Source organism: Coturnix japonica, chromosome 6, assembly GCF_001577835.2.
Source record: "Coturnix japonica isolate 7356 chromosome 6, Coturnix japonica 2.1, whole genome shotgun sequence".
Classification (NCBI taxonomy): Eukaryota; Metazoa; Chordata; class Aves; order Galliformes; family Phasianidae; genus Coturnix; species Coturnix japonica.
Window position 1 is genome coordinate 13,489,073 of NC_029521.1, and position 22,159 is coordinate 13,511,231.

A 22,159-nucleotide genomic window follows, 5' to 3' on the forward strand; every position below is an offset into this window, starting at 1 on the left:
TAATCATCCCTGTTGCCTGAGTACCTGAAAAAGAGGAATGTATAGTGGTGAGTGCATTTTAGCTGAAGAGCCATTTGTTGCTTTATTACAGAAGGAGAGAAAAAGAAAAACAGCAAATTTCTCCTTATTCTGTACAAAAAGTCAGGTGAGATCAATGCATCACATACGTACTTTCCATACCCACATGAATGCAGGGATTAATTGTGGGTCTTCTTTCTTCACAATGCCCAAATTTAACACCGCAACATTACTGTATCACCTTAGAAACAAACACTGAGGTGAGTGTCATCACCTGCATTATATCCATAATATATCCAGAATATTATGACTTGGAATTTGAGAAAAATAAGGTTAACTGATCCATACTCAGCTTAACAATAGATGACAACGTAACAGAACGTGGATTCAGTCCTGGTCTCAGCTTGTGGTAACAGGCTTCTGGCTTGTCCCGGCAGCACCTGGACGGCTTTACAAAATGAAATCATCTCACAGCATCCTACTGCATTAAGGTACAGGCACAAAACCACCTCTGTGCTCCCCATTCTGATCACCCATATCAGCACAGAAAGACTGCAAGGTTTGTCTCCAAACTGGAGGGAGCACTGGAAAAGCACCACCATTAAAATGTATTTGTCCTTGCAGAAAGATGCAGATGCTCAAGAAGAATAAATCAAAGGCCTTTGGATCACATGAAAGAGAAATAAATTAGTCAAGATTGTTGCTGGGTTTTTAGATTTTACAGAGACTTAAAAGAAACAAAGCTGCTCATTCTACCCCGGTTCTGCACAATACCAAGTGATACTCTGTTGCCAAACATCTGCTTCAGAGTTGTGAATTAAACAATTTAGACTCTTGTCCCATTTGTATGTGTCACCTGGAAAGTGAGTGTAAGAGGAAAATGAGGCAGAGAGTAAGTGACCTGCCTATAGCTGCCCAGTTACCCTGAGAAGGAGGAACGTTTGAGGCACATTTACATGGAGAGAAGAGACTTTATTGCAATTTCATAAGGCACAGCTGCTCTCCACAGATAATAGTCTTCTGGAATTCATTCACTGGAAAAGCTATTTGTTAATATCAGGTAAAAGTATAACTTAATGAGAAGAATAAGTGGTGAAGTATAAAAAAAACCAAGCATTTTGGATATAAAAAAGTTCCCAAAATAACTTAGGGCATTTGAGCAGAGTCTGAAACATGTTCCTCTGAAATGAAGGAAGCCACAGGGAAGCGATACCAAATGCAGAATTCTCTTTTGCCCCACATGTTGACACCTGCATGTCAGGAGGGGCTTCACAGCACAGAGCTGAAATTCAGATATAAGCAGTTGCTGACATCTCCGCTGCTGAAACTGCAACAGAGAATCACCCCCTTCACACACCAGAAAAACAGTCTGCGAGAGCTTCTTCTATTTCAAGGCAAACATTTGGAGAGAAGTAAGAATTCTCAGTCACAACTTTCAAGGCAATTTCCAAACCAAGCTCTTACAGAGATGGATCAGTGTTGCCTGGTCCTCTTGAGAAAAATCTCATGCATATAATCCCAAAATCTTCCCTGATGTGACTCATTGTGATGAATCATAGCAGTGAGGGCCTCACCCTGATCAAGGCTTTGCCAATAGTCCTGAAGCCACATCTCTTTCCAACTGAAACAAATGAAGAAAAAAAAGAGACATCATTAAAATAAAGAAAAAAAAAAAAAAAAACAACAAAAAAGACACATATGTGTCTGCAGCTGTAATAGCATTAATATTTGCTTTTCCCCTTCAACTAAGAGGAAAACAGTTCCAGGGATGGTCATATGACAATGTATGTTGTTACTGTGCCATTGTACTCCAAGCCACTTGAAGTAACTTGCTATTAAAAATCCCTATGGAAATCAAACTTACTATTAGCTTCAGAACATTTTAGAAACATCAGCGTGTGGCCAGCATTAGCCAGAGACTAAGTCAACAATTGTTAAGAATAAAACCTTCTATTAAAATAAAATCCTGCAGTCCTCATACGGCATTAAGAGTAGCCTTCCATGGCCAGAATGTGTGCTATAGATATCAAGGTATTCATCTTTTCAGACAACCCATTAAACAGCTGCAGAATTCCTGTTAGTCAGTACAAATACAGCTAATGCACAAGAGAGAGCAATCCTGACATCCCCCAACCAGCTCAACTCTTTTCCTCCAGATCATTTTCAATGCAATTCTTATTGCGCAGACAACACGCCAGTTCCCTTCCCATTCACATAAAGGCAGACTATATCTCTCATTTCTGTTGCATTGAGGTGTGGTAACAATTTGTTCAGCTAGTAACAACTATCCTTCCTTCCTGACAGACTGATTATCTCTACTACAGCTGCTACCCAGCCCCATTAAACCAGCACAAGTTCTGTACAGAACATGCTCCCTTGGATGCTTCTCCCTCACAGACAGAAGCACAGCGCTTTGACATTCACTCTGGACACCATACATTAAAGCATGACTGCATTGCCCAGAAGCAGACCTCAGCCACTATTCCAGGAAGAGCAGATGAAATGCAGAACACGTCGCAAGCACTTCCATCTTGAAGCAGCATAAAGCTTGTATTCCATGAGAATTTGTTTTTTGTAGTTAACAGAACCATCCTTGGTGGGACAATCCTGCCGAGACCTCAGCATTAACCTGTTAACACTGATTACAATATGAAGGATCACAGAGGCTTACTTTTACATACAAAAACATCTGTCTAGAGGTTCCTTTGTAAAATGAAGCACTTGGACACACTGTGAGACCATTCTGCTCCACCACTCAATTCATTAACCTTTGCTCAAGGAGCGCCAATGTGAGTTACACGTTTTTTGCAGCACTGAGTAAGGGCACCCATTAGTGAGTACCTCAGCCAGGCACCAGGCCAAGAGGCAGCGGGCAACAGAAGGTGACTGTTCTGTGGCTGAATTCTATCACAGCGCTAAGAGAAATCCCAGTATTCAAACGAATGCTTTGTCAAGCACATTAAATACAAATGCTTTTGTATTTTTCTTTTCATACTGCTCTTACTGTTTCTTACTGTAATTGACGAAACAAGATGCACTCTGATTCTGTAAGTCGGACAATAAGTGGAACACCAGGATGAACACAATTACAGAAATCTCCTGAAACTACCAACTACATAAACCTGGAACATTACGACCATGAGCTAAGGATCCACCTTTGATCCCAGCTGGTTACTCACTTCTATTGCAAGAAACACCTTGCTCTGTGCCTGTGGCAAATCTAATACATCTCTCAACTGTTCTTCCCCATCCTAAATAAACTGCGATATCTGCATTAAATGGAACTGGTAAAACCATGACAATTTCAAGATCTTCCTTTACCAAATGCTCACTGGCTTTTCTTTTCTTGAAAAGATTAAAGGGAAATAAATAAATGAACAAATACACGCTGCCACAGATTAAAACTGTTCAGGTAACTGGAAAGCTGCTGTGACAGAGTCTTCTTGCATTTATCCCATTAAAACCCCACCTTTGGGGAATGACTTCATGGCAATAAAACATTTCTCTTCACAAAGGCGAGAGAATGGAGACACCACAATCCAGTGCAAGAATAATTGCAGATTCCAGTTCCTACCAAACATGTTTTCATCACGAGGAGCACCACAACGCCCCTGTTTTCTGCACAAAGCAGACAAGAGTTCTATACGTTACAGTGACTGACTTCACCTGCACACTCAGAGCTAAAGCAGAGGGTGAATAACACACCACATTTCAGCAAGACACAGAAACTTCCCTGGCATGCAGCTGTAGTTTGGGCTATGCACCATCTCTACAAAACTCTGTGCTTGTGAGCCCTGCCCGGGAAGCTGGAGTATTATAAAGTGCATTAAGTGCCACAGGCGCCCCATGCTTTGCCTTCAAAGTTGCTTCTCTACTGCCACCTACTGCTCAAGTACAAGAAAGTTTATGAAGAAGAAAAGACAAGAATACAGCAGAGCACGTGATAAGGGAAAAGCACATTTTGCTATCGGGTCTGATAAAGCAATCAACCTCAAGAAAGCAACGGATTACAGAGTCATTTACAGGTCTGTTTTACATACCAGCATAACTTTTCAGTTAGTCAACACGAGAATTAATTGTATCATGACAAATGCTTCTTAGCGACAAACATCAAAAGTTTTGTGGAGTAGCGATATCCTAAAGACACAGAACTCAGTTTTAGGCTATGGAGTACTTGAACATTTACATTTTCAACTCTGTTTCCTCTAACATTTTAACTCTCCTATGTATTCAAGGCCTCAGTCTAGGAAATTAAGAAAGCTCTAAAGCAATATAAGCTATGACAGAGTACACTCACAACTCCTTTCTGGCCAGCGCATCAGATCTCAGTATTTTCATTAATCCTACAGCAGGACTAACACCAGCACACTGCAATGCTGCAGTTGTTGTCTGATGGCTCACAATTGGATGCATCTGAATTTGCCTAAAAAGAAATTGTTGTGGACCGTGCAGAGAGCAGCGCCAAACACAGAGGAATCCCAGTATGTTACGCCAGCAATATGAACTACAAAGAGCACACAAGTTCTATGAACTGCAACAACCCTCCCATCCAACAGCTGCTACTTCAAACACTGTCCTTGGCAAAACTCGAAGTCTGGGAACCCAAACACTGACTTGTTTTGTACCAAGTCTGTACAAACACTAAGGAATAAATATACCATGAAGAGAGAACCAGAACCTTTTTCTCCCTGCCAAATTGGCTGCCATGGTATTGGTGCCCTGTCTGACAGGCAACACTGCAACAGTGGCAGATACTATTATGGGTCTCTCAGGCCACTAACCAGCACCAAGGCTTTTCTTCAGCCTCAGCATTACACAACATTAGCAGAACTGCCATAGCACCAACAAGGCGCAACATAGAGTAGAACTGGAGACGTATTAATGGATGCTTTAAGTATCAAACATCATTACAAACTACAGCTACTATTATTCAAAGCTTCTCTGCTTCAAAGTCTTGTACTGGTAAATTACCTGTCCTCTGCAGGGAGGTCTTCGATACTTCCAAACCCAGGGGTAGGCATAGGGCATCCCATGTGCTGGAAATGAGCCACGTGAGGGGCGGGAGCTGGAGTTTTCCCATGAGACTTTTTGTGTTCCTGCTCCGCTCTGACCCGGGCGTTCTCCCTGTCGCAGATGAAACACTCGAAGCCATTCAGGTAATTGGGCAAAGTCATGTCATTCACACCCCACTCCCGCGTCTCCAAGCTCTTTAGCAAGAACTGGTTTTTTATTCCATCAGTGTTTTTATACTCCAGGTACTTCATATATTCCTCTCCATTCTTGTCGAGGAAATCAAGATACTTTGCCAGCTCTTGGGGGCTGTCAAAGTCATCGATAAGAATGATGGAGTGGTTGTTTGGCATCCAGTCCCGCACAGCTGGGGAGCCTCGGTACACCGGGACAGCACCCAAATGCATCGGACGCCACAGCTTCTCTGTCATGTAGTCATTGCAAATGGCATTCTCCAGGGCCAGGTGGAACTTGTACCTGGCGATAAAAGCCATGAATTCGGGATCTTCTGCAGTGGCTGTCGCAGTGTCTCTCAGCCGCTCGCTGGGAAGCTCACGGTTATGCAGGCATTTCCCATAGGAGTCAACCTATCAAATAACCAAGACAAGTCATCTTTACAAAGTGATCTTTTTGCCCGGAGCTCACAGTCCTCCTAAAACTCCTAACTTTAATCAGTTCCTGACTACCCCAGTTGAGCCTCACATCACTCCGACTTCATTCCATTCAGATGACTCCTTATTTCCTTATTTGCTTTGTGCTTTGACAATATAGAGGCAGGTTTCTAAAATGATTTTGTCTCTGCTTTGTTACTGAACAAATGATCAACTTGCGTAAGAAATTAATCACTAATAGAAACAGCAGAACCAACTCAGATGTTTCTAAGATTTCCCCTGCTGACTGTCCCTTAGGTTTTAAGAGAAGGAAGCACTAAATCTGTTTCAGCTCCAAAGAAGCAGCGCTGTTTCAGTGTGCGAAGCTGCCCTGTGCAGGCAGTGCCCAAGCAGAGCCAACCACCACAGGCACAGCAGGGCCTCACCACAAGGCAGACAAGGCACAACTCTCTAAACACAGCAAACTGGCCATCGCACACCCGTTCCTATAAGTGGGAGCAATGCTCACCAATGGACTCCCGCTCACCTAAAGCTCCAGAGACTCCAGCAGCACTGAGTCCACAAGATCTACGCGGGCTTAGCACAACTTTGTGCCGATCGCAAGCCGGCCAACAGCAGCATGCCCGACATCTACGTGGACCGCACGGTGGGAGGCATGCAGCTGGTCTCCGTGTCCGTTACGACTCACGGCTGGGCTAAAAACGAGGACAAACACACCCCGTTAACGGAGCGGCCCGGCCGGGCGGGCCCGGCTCCTCCTGGATCTCACCCACCTGGATGTACTTCATGAGCTCCCGCACGTAGCGGTCCCGGTCCGAGGGCACGTCGCAGTGTGACTGCATGTAGAGCACCGGGCCGTAGCCCCGCCGCCGCCACGCGTCCTTGTCGGCCAGGGGCAGCGCCGGGCCCCGCAGGTACCCGGGGCCGGGCAGCCACTGCAGCGTCAGCGGGTAGTGCGACTCGCGGCGGAACGTGGCGGTGTAGTTGAAGAGGCGGATGCCGGGCGGGTGCGACAGGAGGTAGTTGTTCATGGGGGACTCCTCGTGGAACAGCGCCCACGTCTGGTGGGGCAGCCGGGGCAGCGGCGCCTCGTAGGCTCGGAAGTCGGTGCCGTAGAAGATGATGGCCTTGGTGCGGCGGTGCCGGGCCGCGCGGCGGCTGCGCGTGACGAGGCAGGAGCCCCGCGGGCAGTCGATGCGCTCCGTGTCGCCCGGGAAGTGCGGGAACAGGCTGCCGCTCCACCACAGCACGATGGGCAGCGCCTTGTTGCTCCGCGTGTCGTTGTTGCCCGGACCGCGGTACGACGCCGCGGCCACGAAGGCCGGGCCCGGCGGTTCTGCGGCCCGCTCCCAGCCCTCCGCCCCGCACGGCGCCGCCCCGTGCCCCGGGCCGGGCTCTCCGTCTCCGTCTCCTTCCCCCGCTGCCGCTGGGCTCCCCGCTCCCCACGCCAGCGCCAGCGTCACCCACAGACAAGCGGGACCCCGCCGCGCCGCGCCCGGCCTGCCGCCGCCCATGCCCCGCAGATGGGCCCGCACCCGCCGCCACAACGCCACGAAACGGCCGAGCCCGCCCCGCCCCAGGGCGGCGCTGAGTGAGGAGGCAGAGCCGGGAGCAGCGCGTGTCTGCGCTGTTACGGGACGGGAACGCGGATCTTCCAACAGCGGAGCTTCGTGCGGGCCGAGCTCGGCTCCGAACTGCCCCACACTGCAGGGCTCCTGCCCGGGCACAGCTGCTGCTTCTGAATACAACTCGCGTGTAGCTGCTCTCCTGCACCAGCATGAAATGACGCCTGGGGCTGTCGTTACAGAGCTCCTTACAGAGCTGCTCTGAAATAAAAACCCTCACTGAGATGGAACAGCACCTTTTGGCTGCCGCTCACAATGAAGAAACGGATCAAAGCTGCTCTTAGAGGTTGAGAAGCGCTCGGGCAGACCGCAGCCCTTCCTCCCTTCTCCTCCCTCCCGCAAAATACAGGGTTTGGAAAAATAAGCAGTGTTTTATTTACTAACAATGACATAAAATACATCTTAATATATTTTTATTTCTTTACAAATTAAAAGATGCATTGGAAAAAAAAAAAACAAACAAAAAAAAAAACAAGTGAAGAAAATGAAAGGTTCATTTATGATCTCATTTCCAACCCTCCCCCCCCCGCGCCCCTCAGTATTAACACTAGAAATTAGTATCTGTGGCAATTCGTGGTTGCTGAGCCTTATATTCCTGCGAAGTTTGTCCCCTTCTGGTTAAAAATCCTCGAGCTCTTTTGGTTGGAGGCAACGCATGGAGTAAAACATCAGCCACGGCCATACAAAAACAAGGAAGGTTGTGTCAGCTACTTTGTCAGAGTTCCTCCATACTCCCTTCTCTATGTAGTGATGGGAGGGAAGACAAATCAGCAGCATCGTAAGAAAAATGGACTTAGATACAGGCTACAGGATAAGGAACTAAAAGCACAGCCGGGTATTTTTCTGATCCTGATAAGGACCTTTCTGTGAAGCAACACGCCCACACAACAGCTCCTCAAACCACCCCCAGTTTTTCCTCCCCCTCGTAGTGCTCCAACTGCAGGGAAGTTTAAGAACACCTGTTAAGTGCTCCAAGTACTACACAATCCTCCTTCCCAAAGTGAAGAATCAAAGCCCTTAGAATTCTGAATGTGATTTGCACTGCTCCTTCCTCACAGGAGTCTTCTCAGCCACCCCAGCAGGATGGAGTGGCCGAGTGACCGACGCAGATGGACTCAAACGTCTGAGGTATTTCAGTTTAACAAACAGGCTGATAAAAAGGCTTTGTGCATGCTGAGCAGTAGGTAGAATGGAGAGAGGGTATAAACATTCAGTGATGAACCTTCCCTACGGCCAAAACTCTTCCCAGTAACTGCAATCAGGTACTTGCAATACCTAATACAGGGCAGTCTAAACCTCAGCTTTTGTCCCCAGTTCCTTGTAATCCAGGGTACAAAGCTCTGTCTCAGTTTGGGTCAGTACAACTCATACTCCTGCTTGTCTGCTATGAATCACAACAATACAGTTGAAAGTGGCCGCTTCCTTATCACCTGGCTCCCACACAGCCCCAGATCACCTCGTAACAAGTATTTTCTGCTCAACTTTAAGAGGATTTTGCTGTCACTGCCATCTGGATAGACAAGGTGAACTCTGCAGCAGAGTGGCCGCAGAACATGGACTGAGTAGGATATTATCACAGGGCTGTGAAATGAGAAAGGAATCACCGCTCACACCAATAAGAAGCACTGACTCTACCCCTGTGCTGTTCAGAAGCTGCTGCTGGTTACTTACTGAACTATTGCTTCCTCCAGTACACATCTGCAGGGCAACTAACAGTACAGGGAAGATGGCAGAAATAAATTTGTCCTGCTGCCTACTGGCTTTCTATGCTTTTTTTTTTTTCTTTTTGGAAGATTTCTGGTTCAGACAAATACATTTGTGCTCTGCAATGTCATGTTTTCCTCTACAAAGACAAAGGAAACGTTTGGCTGCTCCAGCTCCCATCACCAGACCTGCCTCTTGCCCTCCCAACCTGCGCATCCTCTTTACACCAAGAGCATGCACACGCGCCCATACAAACACACAGCAACTACTAGAAATTTTGAAGTTATCGCTTTTTCACCCAATGTTGAATCATGTACAGTGAACTGAAAAAAAACCTACATTCATTACAACGGGATTAGCGAGCATGGGCTGGGGGATGAACTCCTGCCAAGCACAGGAAACAATTTAGATACAAGTAAAAGACCTGGTATCAAAGGCCCTTATTTTCTTTTTTTTTTCAGCCCTCACCAGGAAAAAGAATTCATCTCTCGCACGGGACCAGGAGAGGTTGAAAGGATTTCTGCTTATATCATGTGTATTAAAAATTATGGAATTGTACAGATTTCTATCTTGTCCTTCTTGAGGGCGCTGGACCTTCTGATCAGACCATTAGAGAAGACTGAAATGTCACTGCTGAGTTCCAGCACCACTCCCTCCTCTAGCTCAGTAGCTGCCGAATCTCTTTGTGCATGTGACACAGGAAGTCCACGTAGGAAGCCCCCCCAGTCAGGCTCTTATCCTCCACCAGAAAATGTTTGAAGAGCATTTCCAGCTTATCTTCTTGCTTCACAATTATTAACTACAAACAAAAACATGATAGTTAGTGCACTTCATGCTCTTGGGAAAAAACAGAAGATAGACAGCTCAAAATACAATCAAGACGTCTAGAAACATAGCAAACAGAGCTTCTCTGCTTCCACTTTCATTCTCGTGCTGGGTTAAGTCTCACTCATATTTAGAAAGAAAACTCCACATATGTGGTTTGTGGAGAAGTATAATTAGATTGAACAACATTAGCTTTAAAACTATGGTGAGCATGCATGCTAGAACTAATATCAGATTGCTTTCTTTTCAGATCCTTGAAAAAACGTGAATGTTTGAATCACAGATGTAGGATTGTGTTCAGCATTAGATGAACTGGATTAGTATCACCTGCTTTGCTAGGAATAGAAGAGAAGGCAAATAGGAGCTATGAATAAGGATCAGCACTTTTACCTTCATGTATCGGGATCTCTGCAAGTGAAGCATGTCAATAATAGACCGTACTTTCCTTGAAAAGGGGTTTTCCAAGACAGGCAGGGTACTCTGGAATGAAAGATATTCAACCACTATTAGTCAGATGAAGAAATATTGCAACATTAAAAAAACAAAACAGCAACACAGCAGCACTGGCATATTATTTAACATTACAAACGTATTTACTGTCACAATTTCTTTGACTTTAGCTACTTAAGAAAATATCACATGGTATCAAAACTAAAGATCAATAATTGCTCCATTTACGTATCAGCTGTTCTTATCACCAATGGCAATGTAGCTTGCCAAATTAAGCTAAGCAAAAAGAAGTCTACATGCTCAGACTAAATGTCCCCACTAGTTTCCCACACCCATGCCTCTCATTGTTACTAACACAAAGGAGTTAAAACTATTTTCATTTTACTTTCTTAATGTTTCAACTACTGGGCAATGATCACAGACAGCATCTCCCACACTGCCATCCAGCTCACCAAGGTGTTGCTAATCTGACTGAAGGAAGACACTCCAAAGAGGTTCTGGATCAGGCCTTGCTGCACGTTCACTCCCACCCACAAAAAGATGTTCAGCCCATTCTCCAGCAGGTATATGTCACCCTTGGAGAGACGCTCCTCTGAGTTTCGGATTGCTGCCGGTAAGGAGTCACTGTCAACATCTACTTTGGTCTGTTTTAGAGTGAAGAAAAGAAATCACGGTTATTAAACAAAAACATTTTAAGAAGTCCTGAAAATTTCTGCCACAAGAGCTTAGTGTTTTTTTAATGTTTACAACAACAGGTGCAATAGCTGTGACTGAAGTCTCATCTTTCTTGACTAGGTTTCTTACTGAACATGACACTGATAAGAGACTACTGGTTAACAAAAGAAAACAGAAGTTGCTCCTAAAGTAATCTGTAGTTTCAATAGTGCTTCCTGGAGCATGAATGTAATTGCTACTTAGTGTTATCTCAGCAACTACAATACTGGAAAGTGAGAATAGTAAGAGTTGTTTCCCTGCAACAATTAAAATTACAGCAAGAATACAAAAAGCCTTAAAATTAAAAAAAAAAAACAACCAGAAAAACCCACAAATAGTTACCACAGATTTAAAAGATTCTTCCATGCCACTGGTTACATGCTCACAGCTCAGAACAAGTCCCTCAACAAATTCCCTAGATGCAGAAATGCACCTATCACTGAGTGAAATTAACTGAAGTATCTCAACGGATGCAGATCCCAAATAGCTCTCAACTGTCTTTCCATCGATAAAATACAAATGCCTGTCATCAGGATGAATCAAGACAACAGCAAATCTCAAGTGTTAAGAAAGACTCAAATTACTCACCAGGGGCAAAAGCCTGGGATAAAAGAAAACATTTGTTTCCGCCACATCCATGGATGTGACTAACTGACGAATGTAGGCACGGTCATCTGTTGTGACCTCTGGACCAGGCTGAAGGACGTCACTCTTCAACACACAATTCAAGTACACAGGAAGCAGCTTCATGCATTCAGGAAGAATCAGCTACAAGTCACAAACATACACAAGATGTTCAGCTCTCTTGCTGAGTAAGCTTACGCCTGACAAAACAAGGCTAGAGAGAACCAACAGTGTGGTACAGATGTGAAAATAAAAACTGACAATCTATACATAATATAGACCTGCAGAAGTAACATAACTGGAGCAGGCAGTGCTTTCTGAGCTTCAGCAAGATGTCCAACAAGCCACTCTCAACTGTAGTTTCAATTGTAGTCTCTCTACTTTTATTTTTGAATAGGTAAAATACCAAAGAATCAGCTAAAATCACATTTTAGTATTTGAGTCCATGATTCAAATTAAGTTACCTGGCCAGCAGAAGATGGACTAGCACAGTTTTTTCGATAGCAAGCTAGAATCTGGGCACACTGATTTATCAGTGAATCTCGTACGGCCTTTACTGGACTACTCAGAACTCCACGATATGCTGCAGAAAAAGAAGAAATATATGAGACAGCTATGAAGTGACTGCTGACTAACAGTTAAAAGAAAAACCAACACCATTTCCACAGAGTAAATCTAAACAACTGTTGTTTATAGTTTGGGAATAGTCCATGTACAGATGATTGAAACACGTTTTTGGACAAGTGGTCCAAAAATAAAATTATGAATTCAGACAGTTTTTGATACAAAGCTCCAAAAATACAGATAGCAATTTGTAGGACTGATAGGCCTACATCTTCTATCTGAAGCTCTTGTCCTAAGCAACAATACTATCATCAGTTTTGTGATCTTTCTCCTAAGTGACTGCAGTATCAATGTTGCCACCTGACACTTAATTCAAGACTGAACAAGAATGACAACCGGCATTTGAACAGCAGTTAAAGGCTATGATTCTTCTCAACATATCTTTCTTACCATATTTAGCCAAGTAATTTATAAGCGTGTCTGTCTCGCAATTTCGATAGAGGTCAGCAAGCTGTGTACAACAGTTCAGTGAGAGGTTGTGAATTCGGAGTCGTCGCTGTCCTGCACAGCTTGTATATAGCAGAGCACACTGTATAAGACAAGAACACCAGGGTATAGCAAAATGAGGTAATGTTACAATAAGTTAGGCAGAGCTTGAACATATTTCATTAAAAAATAGGACTCGGATGCTTTAACAAGCAAGAAAATTATGTAGAGAATTTGCACAGTAAGCTAAAAGCACCTGTTAACAATCAGCTAACAATCAGCATCAATGAAAGATAACAAGTGGCAAATGTTTTTAACCATAGAATCGTGCCTTGGAAAAGAGACTGTGGATTGACACTTTTGAGGTCATCCTAAGACCATGTATTCCAAAAGGTTAGGGGTACAGTAATGGGATAGAAACAATGAACAGTTCCTTGAGGGATCATCAGTTTCAAAGCAAAAAACTATCTTATTCAATTGGCACACTACCCACTTAGGCTTTGATTCTGGCCTTGGCTCACTTCTGATAACAACTGTGAATTAGTTCCCTTCCTCTTTCTAGCAAGCCTTCTGCCCTCCACCTCACCTGGAGGAGCGCACCACTGTCTTCACTCAGTTTGTCATCATGCTTGAATTCAACTGTGATTGTTTTGTCGCAGTCCAAACCTGCCATCTCTACATCAGTTGTATTGCTCATATAAAAAGCTCCAAAAAAGTCAGTTGCTCGAATGCCTACAAATGGAAGATACAAAAAAGTACATAAATAAATCAGTCACACTTTTCATCAGAATAACAAGACAGCCTCCGGAATCCTGAACATCCCAGCACCAGGAAAACAAATTATCTCGAGAGACTTCAGCAAGAATCTTTTTTCATTCTTCAAAATGCTTAAAATGCCAAAGCTTTAAGAGAACTTTTTGCATAGCATAGCTTCAGGTAGTTTTAAATAAGGACAAAAACTGTTACTTCCCATATGGCATACTTCAAGTGGTCAATTTATTTACGCTTACTTACTCATGCTAACACCCACCTGTGCTTGTACGTACTCTCATCACAGCATCAAATCCCACTTCTTTCTGGACATCTCTCCTCAAGTCATTCAGGAACCTATCTTGGTCTGCCTCAAGCTAAAACATGATCAATAAATCAAGTTTCACCATAAATCATAAATCAGAGCTGCTTCATAAATTACAAAGTAATTTTACACAGGTATCACTCACAGTAGTACTTGAAAAATCAGTCAACACTTATAGCCCTACCGCTATAATATCATGCTAGAAGTTAACAGAATAGCTTGTTGCTCTTAGTATATTCTTTGCATAAAGGCAAAGCTAACAATCCTTTTGGTGAGAATCTTGCACTGCTTTGGAGATAGTGTTACTTAAATTTATTCTTTACTATGGTTTACATCACAAAGAACTGGAAACTGAGCAGTAACTTTTATTCAGTCCAAGTATCCACCTGACTCAGTGGGGCTCTTACCTGAAAATATGCATACTTATAAATGGAGCCTCCTGTCTGATAAGTTACTACACCTAATGTTGCCACATCCAAATACTGGTTTGGAAACAGGAACAGATCCACACAACAGCCCTGGGCTACACAGTCCTTGGCCAAATTGTTGTAGAAGCTTGTCTGAGGTTGAAACAAAGTCTAAGAAAGGAAGTCAGAGACAAGATCAAAAGTTTGTGGTTATAAAAACAAACAACCAAACAAGAGTGGGATTATAATCACAGTCAAAAACATTACACTACATCTCACTTAAAGAAAATCAGGATTATATAAAAGTCTCCCTAACTCTGCCTTTGAAAAACAGTGAAATGTCACGAAAACTATTTTACACATTGCTTTAATCCTGAATTCTGTTTACTTTAGCACACTTATAGTATTTTATCCTGTATAAGAAACTAGGACATACCTTTTCTTCTCATACCAGAGCTGACTACATATCTCTGCTTGAGCAGAAGATAAAAGCATAATGTAGAAAGATAATAGCTTTGATGGTTACATTATATGCTTCCCACTTCTCAGTCTTTCAACAAAATGTCAGATTTATTTTCTACATTGTACTTTACATGGGATAACTGTACCATAAGCACCATGCAAGTCATTATTACCTTCTCCTTATCTGTGTTGATCAGTTTCTTATCATCCCTGTTCTTTAGCTTCCCTGGGGCCTCTGCAATGGGCAGAGAGGTGTGGAAAATGAAGAGCTTGCCAGCACACTCAGCTGCCTGCAAAAGAGAGGGGTGAAGATGCTCAGGTTAGAAGCACTTAATGAAAATCTTCAGGGAAAATGTGATTCAAGAACACACACACAAGCATCTTTATTTCTTCACTTCTTCATGTCAGAAAGTTTATGTGCATCAGACACACAGACTCTGTAATCATTGGTTGTATCAGTGATACCTAGTACAGGGAGCATAGATCAGTTACAGAAAATGAAACTTCTGTTCTTCTGGACCTGTGCTAGTTCCATGGCAGGGAGAAAAGGACTGGCTACAAGACAAAGAGGTCTTAATTTTCCAAAGCAGCTACAAAAGGTTTTGCACAAATGAGTTAGAACGGTTTATTCTGATTTACAGCTGCTGAGCTTGTAGGAATACAAAAGTCAAAGAAACAGTAAGTAATTTTGTAGCCTGACTTTTGAGAAATAGTTTTAAATAAATAGCTCATATGATCATTAGCCAAAGTTCAGTAGGTTATTTGCTCTGCCAATTACAGTATGTGAGAAATCAACTGGTAGTTAGGACTGTGTCTTCACTGTAGAACTGTCACCAAATCTGAGCATAGGGGACACTCTGAGAACATTCACAACAGACAAATAAAGCTGTAAGAACAGATCTGAGGGAAATTATACAGGAAACGAACTTCATCACTACAAACAAATCTGAGTTAATTCAAACGTGCAGTTACCTAGTACTGAAACAGAAGAGTTTTGGAAAAGTTTACTGGGTTAACACATTGGTATGGGTAACTTCAATAGATTGCTTTCTTTCCTTTAACTGAAGATTATAATTCAAGCACAGCATTGGAAAGATACTACATTACAGAACACCTAAATAAGACGCGATAGAGCTCAGAACCTGGTTTTAATTTTGGAAGGATGGCGTTTTTTTGGTAGATTCTGGAAACTGTTAAAAGCAAAATAATGCAGCCAGGTCACCAAGGTTATGCCACATTTCTTGTGCTTCGTGTAAAAAAGCTTTAAAAAGATAGGCAAAGAAGAGCCAACTACACAGAACTGGAGATATGTGCACCTTCTTTAACAACCAAGTACTCCCTACACATAGCAAGTCCATTTACAACAACAAGACTTAGAAAAACCTTCAGATTTTTCTTAGAAGTGTATTGAACGTGAACTCCAGAGCAGAGAAAACAATTTGTCACAACAACACATTGACTAACCTTTAGCGCTTCCAGCCCTGCTTGGATCACAGGTCCAAAAACAGTTTCTGTTTCTCTTGTATCTGCAAACATTTCTGGAATCTGGTCGAGCAAGCTAGCAAAAAACAAGAAAAAGGAAAAATGCAGGAAGATTATATTTACATGGTAAAGCCACACAGAGATGCTGTTGGTGAACTATTGAGACTAGATGGCTTAAACAAGTGTCCCTAACTATATATAAAGTGTGTGTATGCCTGTATATACAAAAAGACACACGTACATAAACACTTATTCTTCCCAGTATTTGGTACATCATTACTTTGCTGTGGAAAAGAACTCATGCCTTCTTATCCCTCACTGACTTTCTCAGCAGCTTCAACTGATGCCTATATCAACAACTCCAACAACAAGTATTCTTGCTTTTTGAATATATTCCAGTGTATACTGCTAAGTAAACTCTTAAGAAAGTCTAGCAACACTTTGCACCTCTTTGCCAACATCTGTGCACTACTGAAAGATTAACTGGTTTAACACACAGCTTTGTCTTTGTTCTAGTTAGTGCACTACATAATATACAGCTATAATTTTATTTTAAAAAAAAAAGCACGCACTGTCTAGTTCCCAAAACCTATTTAACAATGCACCGTAGTTTAATTAATATTAGTTTGCCAAAATTTCACCAATTTCTTTTTCTTTCCTTCTAAATTTTATCTTCTCTATTCTGCTCATTTAATTTTGTCCATAGACCCAAAATTGGAAATACCTGTTGTCTTACTGTACAGTTACGCAGGCAGCTGCCTTAAAGACAATTGTTCAGTATTCCTACAAATTACACTCTGCATCATATTAGTTGTGTGTTTTCTTTAGTTTGCTTGTTTACCCATAAGGACCCACCTGCTCCAAATTCCATTATATACACCCACTGTAAAGCTGGACTACAAGCCAAATATGGCCTTACTTGAAGAATTGTCCTGTTTTCTCCTGCAAGTTTAATCTGAAACAGTATAGGAAGCTAATACATAGAGTCTGGGTGTATAACAGTAGAAAGAATCAGTGAACATTACACTTTTAAATGCAACACCTGAATCTACCAAATTAGACATTTAATACACACATCAAAACTCAGTTTCAGTTACCTGGTAATTACTGTCCTGGACTCATTCACGTTCACCAGAAAGCCATCAAGGAGTGGCACAAACATGTCTGCCACATCTGAGACAACCATCATTTGGGGCTGTGCCAATGAGCTCTTCACGTTATAGAAGTGCAACACTTTGTTGTAAGTGACAAAGCCTACTCGAATGGCTGACTCCTCCATGTTGCCTTCCCTGTAAGAGACATAATTCATATCTAAGTAGACAGTGAGTGAAATAATTATACAAAATACAGCACAGTAAGGGATCAGGAAAAAATGAAAGGAAGGAAATCTGTTTCAGCTAGAAAGTACTCAAAGATGTCCTGCTTGATCTCTTTGTGAACAACAGCTTCACAGGCCTTTTTTAAAAGAGAGAAAGTGAGCTTCCTCCTTTTGGACTGGATACAAATTCCAGTGTACCTTACCTGGGCAGATAATCTAGGATTGACTTTAATTCTTCACATATTAGTCTCACTAAGCCACTCTTCACAGCATTGTAAGACACATCAATCATGAAAATGAAAGCAGGTGGACTGGGAAACTTGTTATTCTGTGGAACAGGGGAAAAGAAGTCACATTAAGTTCATCTAACAGCTCTTTAACATGGACAAATGGATGCTGGCCCAAACTTTAATAACTTTGATGTACATTCCACTTGTGAAAAGCAATTGGTTTTTCAGATCACTTCCCCATCCCTGTCCAACTAACAAAGATGGGTAAGCACTCTAGGCTTGAAACAGACCAGCATTACATGTCCCTGAAAGATTTTGCTCAGTGAACTGCAGCCCAGCCTCAACTGAGAACAGATGGTGAAAGTAGAGAGTAACGTCTCCTGTAGTTTAAGACCCTGGAATTTGTCTAGGACTTGTTCTAGATGATTTGTTCAGTACAGAGCAAAACATTTTCCTCCAAGAGCTGCAACCTTCCCCTTCTACTTAAACATCAAGTTTACTTTGAGAACAGTTTTCTCAAGTCTACCAACCATATTGAAAGGAACAAACATAAAACAAAAGCAAACCACAATTTTCAGAAGATCTCATTTGACTTAAAAACGTTTCTTAAGCTGTTAATTGGAACATAATGGATTTTTCTTTCACTAAACCTGAAGCATCAGAAGATAACTAGCATAAAATTGCAACATTTAGGCATCTATTTTTCATCATAGTTTTAAGTTGCTTTAACATGCACTACACACAACCTGTCATACTCAGAAGTTAGTTATGATTTAAGTCTTCAGTCAAAAATGAAGTAGCTCTAACAACACATTTCCACCCTATTCTTGTGTTTTTAACTACCACGGCTGAAGCTGAATTTTAATTTCAATAGGGTAAGCTCATTTTCTGTACCGAGTGGCACATAATATGATCACTACTGCATTTTTCTTGAACCTCTTTTACCTTCTCGTCATGCCCCAAAGACTATCAAGAGACACTTTCTCCTGCAGAATTGCTATGGTGACAAAGCATATTCCAGCAGTAAGTGCTTATATGGCTCCAGATGCGAATGACCGAAGCAACTACAACAAAGAACTTTTCCATGACTATAATAGTAAGTTTTTACTTAAAAGCAAAACAAAAACATAGTAATAAACACATAATGTACCTTGCAGTAGTCAACTGTTGCCAGAAACTCATACGAACCCAGTGATAACTCAGGTCGATCATAGAAGTCTACTCGCTTTCCAGTATGATCCAAATGCTGGAAGTAGTGAGCTGGCACTGGGGGGAAAAAAAACAACTTCAGAGATGTAACCACGATAAACACTGCCACTAAAGAGCTAATGTGACAACAGCTGGTTCAGATAGAACTCCAGGAAAACTAGCTAATATGCAAGCATTGCAAGAATCATTGCTCTAATTTAAGAACATTATTAAATCCAACAGATACAGATGAACTGCGTCTAGTTTGTCTTATGCACAGACTGGCACATTGTGTAATCACCACTGTGCTTCTCTTTAATCTCCGTTATGTTCTCATTTTACATTTCATATCAGAGAGGTCACTGCAACATGCTCTTTGGACTAAATCCTTCAGAAAAATCCAAAGGAAAAAGTGCCACTCTTGTAAAAGCAATAAAAAGTGAATAAAAGTGATTTGTGAACAGCACAAAGCCACTTTTGCTTAAGAGGAAACACGTTTTATATTGATTGAGAAGAGCAACAAATACTCATGAACTGAACACTCCTATCCAGCCACAGCAGATCTACCTGCAGTCTCACCTCCAAAGAACGTCTAAAGAGACTTTGAAGAAAAGAAAAAAGAAAGAACTTCCTAATTTTTCCTACTGTCTGGGAGATGAATCCAGACCATAAATAACTTCTCAAAACATGACACATCATGCAACAAGTACTTTGTGTTCCAAATTTGAAGTTATAATGCTGTAACGCATAAGCATCTACCTAATTTGAGCATCATTTCTGAACTATGCACTGAACATCTATTGAACAAAATATATTTTTTTCTTTGGTTGGTGGTTGTTTTCCCAAGAATGGACACATTAAAGCACAGCATACATTATAAATGACTGTAACACGATTAAGATTCCTTGCTTTGAATCTTGTTCAAAGATCAGTAGTGCCCAGAGCCTGGTTTTCAGAAGAAACCTTACCCTCAGTGACACAGCTGCAGAAACAGCACTGGAACCTCCTTCCGCCCTCAATAAACTGCATGAAAGGGCACATGTAGGCCTTGCACCTATTGCATCGGACAGGACCAGATTCTCCATGGTCTACCAAATAAGGAAGGGTCTGTGCAAACAGGAAAAATAAAAAGACAGATGATTACAAATAAAATTGACCACACATACTGCAGAGCTTACAACAATTACCCTGTACATTGTACAGGATTTAGCATTTCAGCAGCTGCAGGAGAGAACACAGAGGAAGCCTGAACAAGTATTTAAAAAATGTTTCTTAATCCAAGCTCTCAACACAGCAGTTCCCTCGTGGGCTGCAGTCACTAATGGGCTATCCCACTTTGACACAAACAAGTATTGCTGCATGCTGCTGCACTACCTTATATAGTAGCTTGCTTGAAGAGCAGGACTGCCACACAGCATAGCATGGATGGATCTCAAATGAACACAGAAGACTGAAGCCATGCAAGTAACAGCTGTGATAACCCCACAGAATTAAGCACAATTTTATTTCATTTTTTACTTTTTGTTCTTTAAACCTCACTCTCTACCTCTTCTATTTCCCCCTTGTAAAGAGCAAGATTAAAAAAAAAACAAAACTTAGTCACTGCATTCCACATATTTAAGATTTTCAAGCATCTAGATTAACTTCACAAACTTAAACTGATCACACTTGTTCTTGAAGATCACCATGAACTGAAACATATCCATCAGTTCTGTTTGCCCTGACCCTACTATACAGCAAGTCCTTTAAAACTGTGGAGCGAACCATTTTTAAACTATTACCTACAAAACAATGCATTTGTGGTCAAACAGATTAAGATGTTTGGCAACTTCTGCAGCTTCTCAGTCTCAAAATGAGGAAGACTCCCTGTAGAACGACTGACGAATTCTGGAAGCTATGATCTGCATTCACAGTTCACCACACCTTTCAAAATCAAGAATCTAACACAATAGGTGTAACTGCTTACTTTTAGCTTATGTGACATTAACGGTGTCCAGACTTAGTTCTTCCAGGATATCACAAGTGTTTGTTCAAAGCCTAACTACACCATAAAGTTATCAACCAGTTGTTTGTAAAACTCTAAAAATGTGCCTCCAGGTTTCTCGAGCAAGATAACATTCACCTCTTGTGCTCCTTTTAAACTTCATCGAAATGCAGGCATTAATTTCACAGTTCAGTTTTATCACAAACCAATTTTCAAAATCTAAATCACAGTTCAGGAAGATTAATAACATGAAATAAACCCCACCCTTAAACTCCAGAGATCATTCCTTGCTAAAGTTAGGTTTAACAAGGCACAGAACACTGCAAACTCAGACTAAAGCTTCACAAGTTTATTTGTTTATGTCACTGCCCTAAGTAAGCTAATGCTACAAAGTAACCACAGTATTAGTAATGCTTTAATAAAGTTTCTAGCTCCAATATCCTTGGAACTCTTAACTCTCCCCAGCAACCAGATGGAGTGGGTAGAAGGGCTGAACAGTCACTTATTACACCTAGAAGAAAGGGCAGCACAGAATGAATGCTGTGAAATTCAAGCACAGTTCAGCAGAACCTGGTGCTCAGTCTTGCACTGTCAATTATTCCACACAGCGCTGTGCAAGTACACAACATTAGCTTAACGAGTGCTACTTGATACATTCTCATCCAATTCCACAACTTGATACCCTAGGCAACACTTAACATGAGTGATTAGTAACCATTTAAATACCACAGGCCAAGAAAGAAATTGAGATAATTGAAAGTGCATGCAGTTATTAACATCCTAGTATTTTGGACATTTGGTCAGAGGGATGCTTGACACTTAATATAAAAAAACCAGTAGAGATTAGCGTGGCAATCAGAATAATAAACATTTTGAACAACACTTTTCTGCTTCCCTATTGCATATTTACAGAACAACCAGCATTTACCCAGCTCTCCTTACTTAAACATGTCTACTGCTGAAATTTAAACAAGGTATCTGTTAAATGTGAACACGTAACAACATTCCCCTTACAAGTTCAGACAGCATACAGTACATGTGTAACTGCAAGCAGTTCTCACCTCCTCTGGGGGTAGAGTAGCAAGCGGCTTTATGACAGCAGCTAGAGGAACCTGGGACTGTTTGGCCATATCTGAGGTGCAGGGAATATTGTAAGATGTGCATCTTATGTAGCGGGGACTTGCATTACCTGGAGAACATAGGAACAAATCCCGACAAATTTTAGCACAAGTTTATATTCAAGAACAGAAATCAAGATACCTCCAGCTGTGCTGAAGAGTATTCTTCTACAAATGGAACTTAATCCTCAAAATACATAATCTTATTCCTTGCTGTAATAAATATTTCTGCTGCGATCATTATTTTGTGCGTGCAAGTTTCTC

At 41.9% G+C, this 22,159-nt stretch overlaps 2 protein-coding genes across 7 annotated transcripts in view; both read right to left on the minus strand.

Moving 5' to 3' along the window:
• Nucleotides 1-969: 969 nt before the first annotated feature.
• On the minus strand, nt 970-8,211 carry FUT11 (fucosyltransferase 11). Of its 2 annotated transcripts, XR_001556063.1 has the most exons (4): nt 6,413-8,211; nt 4,990-5,615; nt 4,059-4,155; nt 1,527-1,639 (listed from the first exon to the last, which is right to left on the minus strand). XR_001556063.1 is itself a non-coding variant. In XM_015866516.1 (3 exons), exons 1-3 carry the CDS (start codon nt 7,151-7,153, stop codon nt 1,492-1,494), a joined length of 1,515 nt encoding a protein of 504 aa, XP_015722002.1. In that variant the 5' UTR covers nt 7,154-8,211; the 3' UTR covers nt 970-1,491. The 2 variants fall into 2 exon arrangements, 1 of the variants encoding a protein (XP_015722002.1); XM_015866516.1 differs by lacking the exon at nt 4,059-4,155 and having other exon boundaries at nt 970-1,639.
• A 1,030-nt stretch (nt 8,212-9,241) lies between these two features.
• SEC24C (SEC24 homolog C, COPII coat complex component) overlaps nt 9,242-22,159 on the minus strand; it is a 93,621-nt gene continuing 80,703 nt past the window's right edge. For all 5 annotated transcript variants that reach the window (XM_032445587.1, XM_015866505.2, XM_015866506.2 and 2 more), the window contains 16 exons: nt 21,839-21,966; nt 19,762-19,900; nt 18,756-18,871; nt 17,579-17,703; nt 17,155-17,346; nt 16,040-16,133; nt 14,749-14,865; nt 14,114-14,284; nt 13,662-13,758; nt 13,218-13,363; nt 12,596-12,734; nt 12,046-12,164; nt 11,546-11,725; nt 10,696-10,887; nt 10,184-10,273; nt 9,242-9,767 (listed from right to left, as the gene is read on the minus strand). In XM_032445587.1, the coding sequence (XP_032301478.1) occupies nt 9,627-9,767; nt 10,184-10,273; nt 10,696-10,887; nt 11,546-11,725; nt 12,046-12,164; nt 12,596-12,734; nt 13,218-13,363; nt 13,662-13,758; nt 14,114-14,284; nt 14,749-14,865; nt 16,040-16,133; nt 17,155-17,346; nt 17,579-17,703; nt 18,756-18,871; nt 19,762-19,900; nt 21,839-21,966 (2,186 nt within the window). In that variant the 3' untranslated portion in view covers nt 9,242-9,626. The remainder of the gene's footprint in view (nt 9,768-10,183; nt 10,274-10,695; nt 10,888-11,545; nt 11,726-12,045; nt 12,165-12,595; nt 12,735-13,217; nt 13,364-13,661; nt 13,759-14,113; nt 14,285-14,748; nt 14,866-16,039; nt 16,134-17,154; nt 17,347-17,578; nt 17,704-18,755; nt 18,872-19,761; nt 19,901-21,838; nt 21,967-22,159) is intronic.

Bases quoted from the DNA above. Each gene is read 5' to 3' on its own strand.
- FUT11 (XM_015866516.1), bottom strand. From the start codon at position 7,153: ATGGGCGGCGGCAGGCCGGGCGCGGCGCGGCGGGGTCCCGCTTGTCTG. The intron at 5,616-6,412 runs GTGGGTGAGATC...GTTATTTGATAG, and splicing joins AGCTCATGAAGTACATCCAG to GTTGACTCCTATGGGAAATG. The intron at 1,640-4,989 runs GTAATTTACCAG...CATTTGTTTCAG, and splicing joins GACCTCCCTGCAGAGGACAG to TTGGAAAGAGATGTGGCTTC.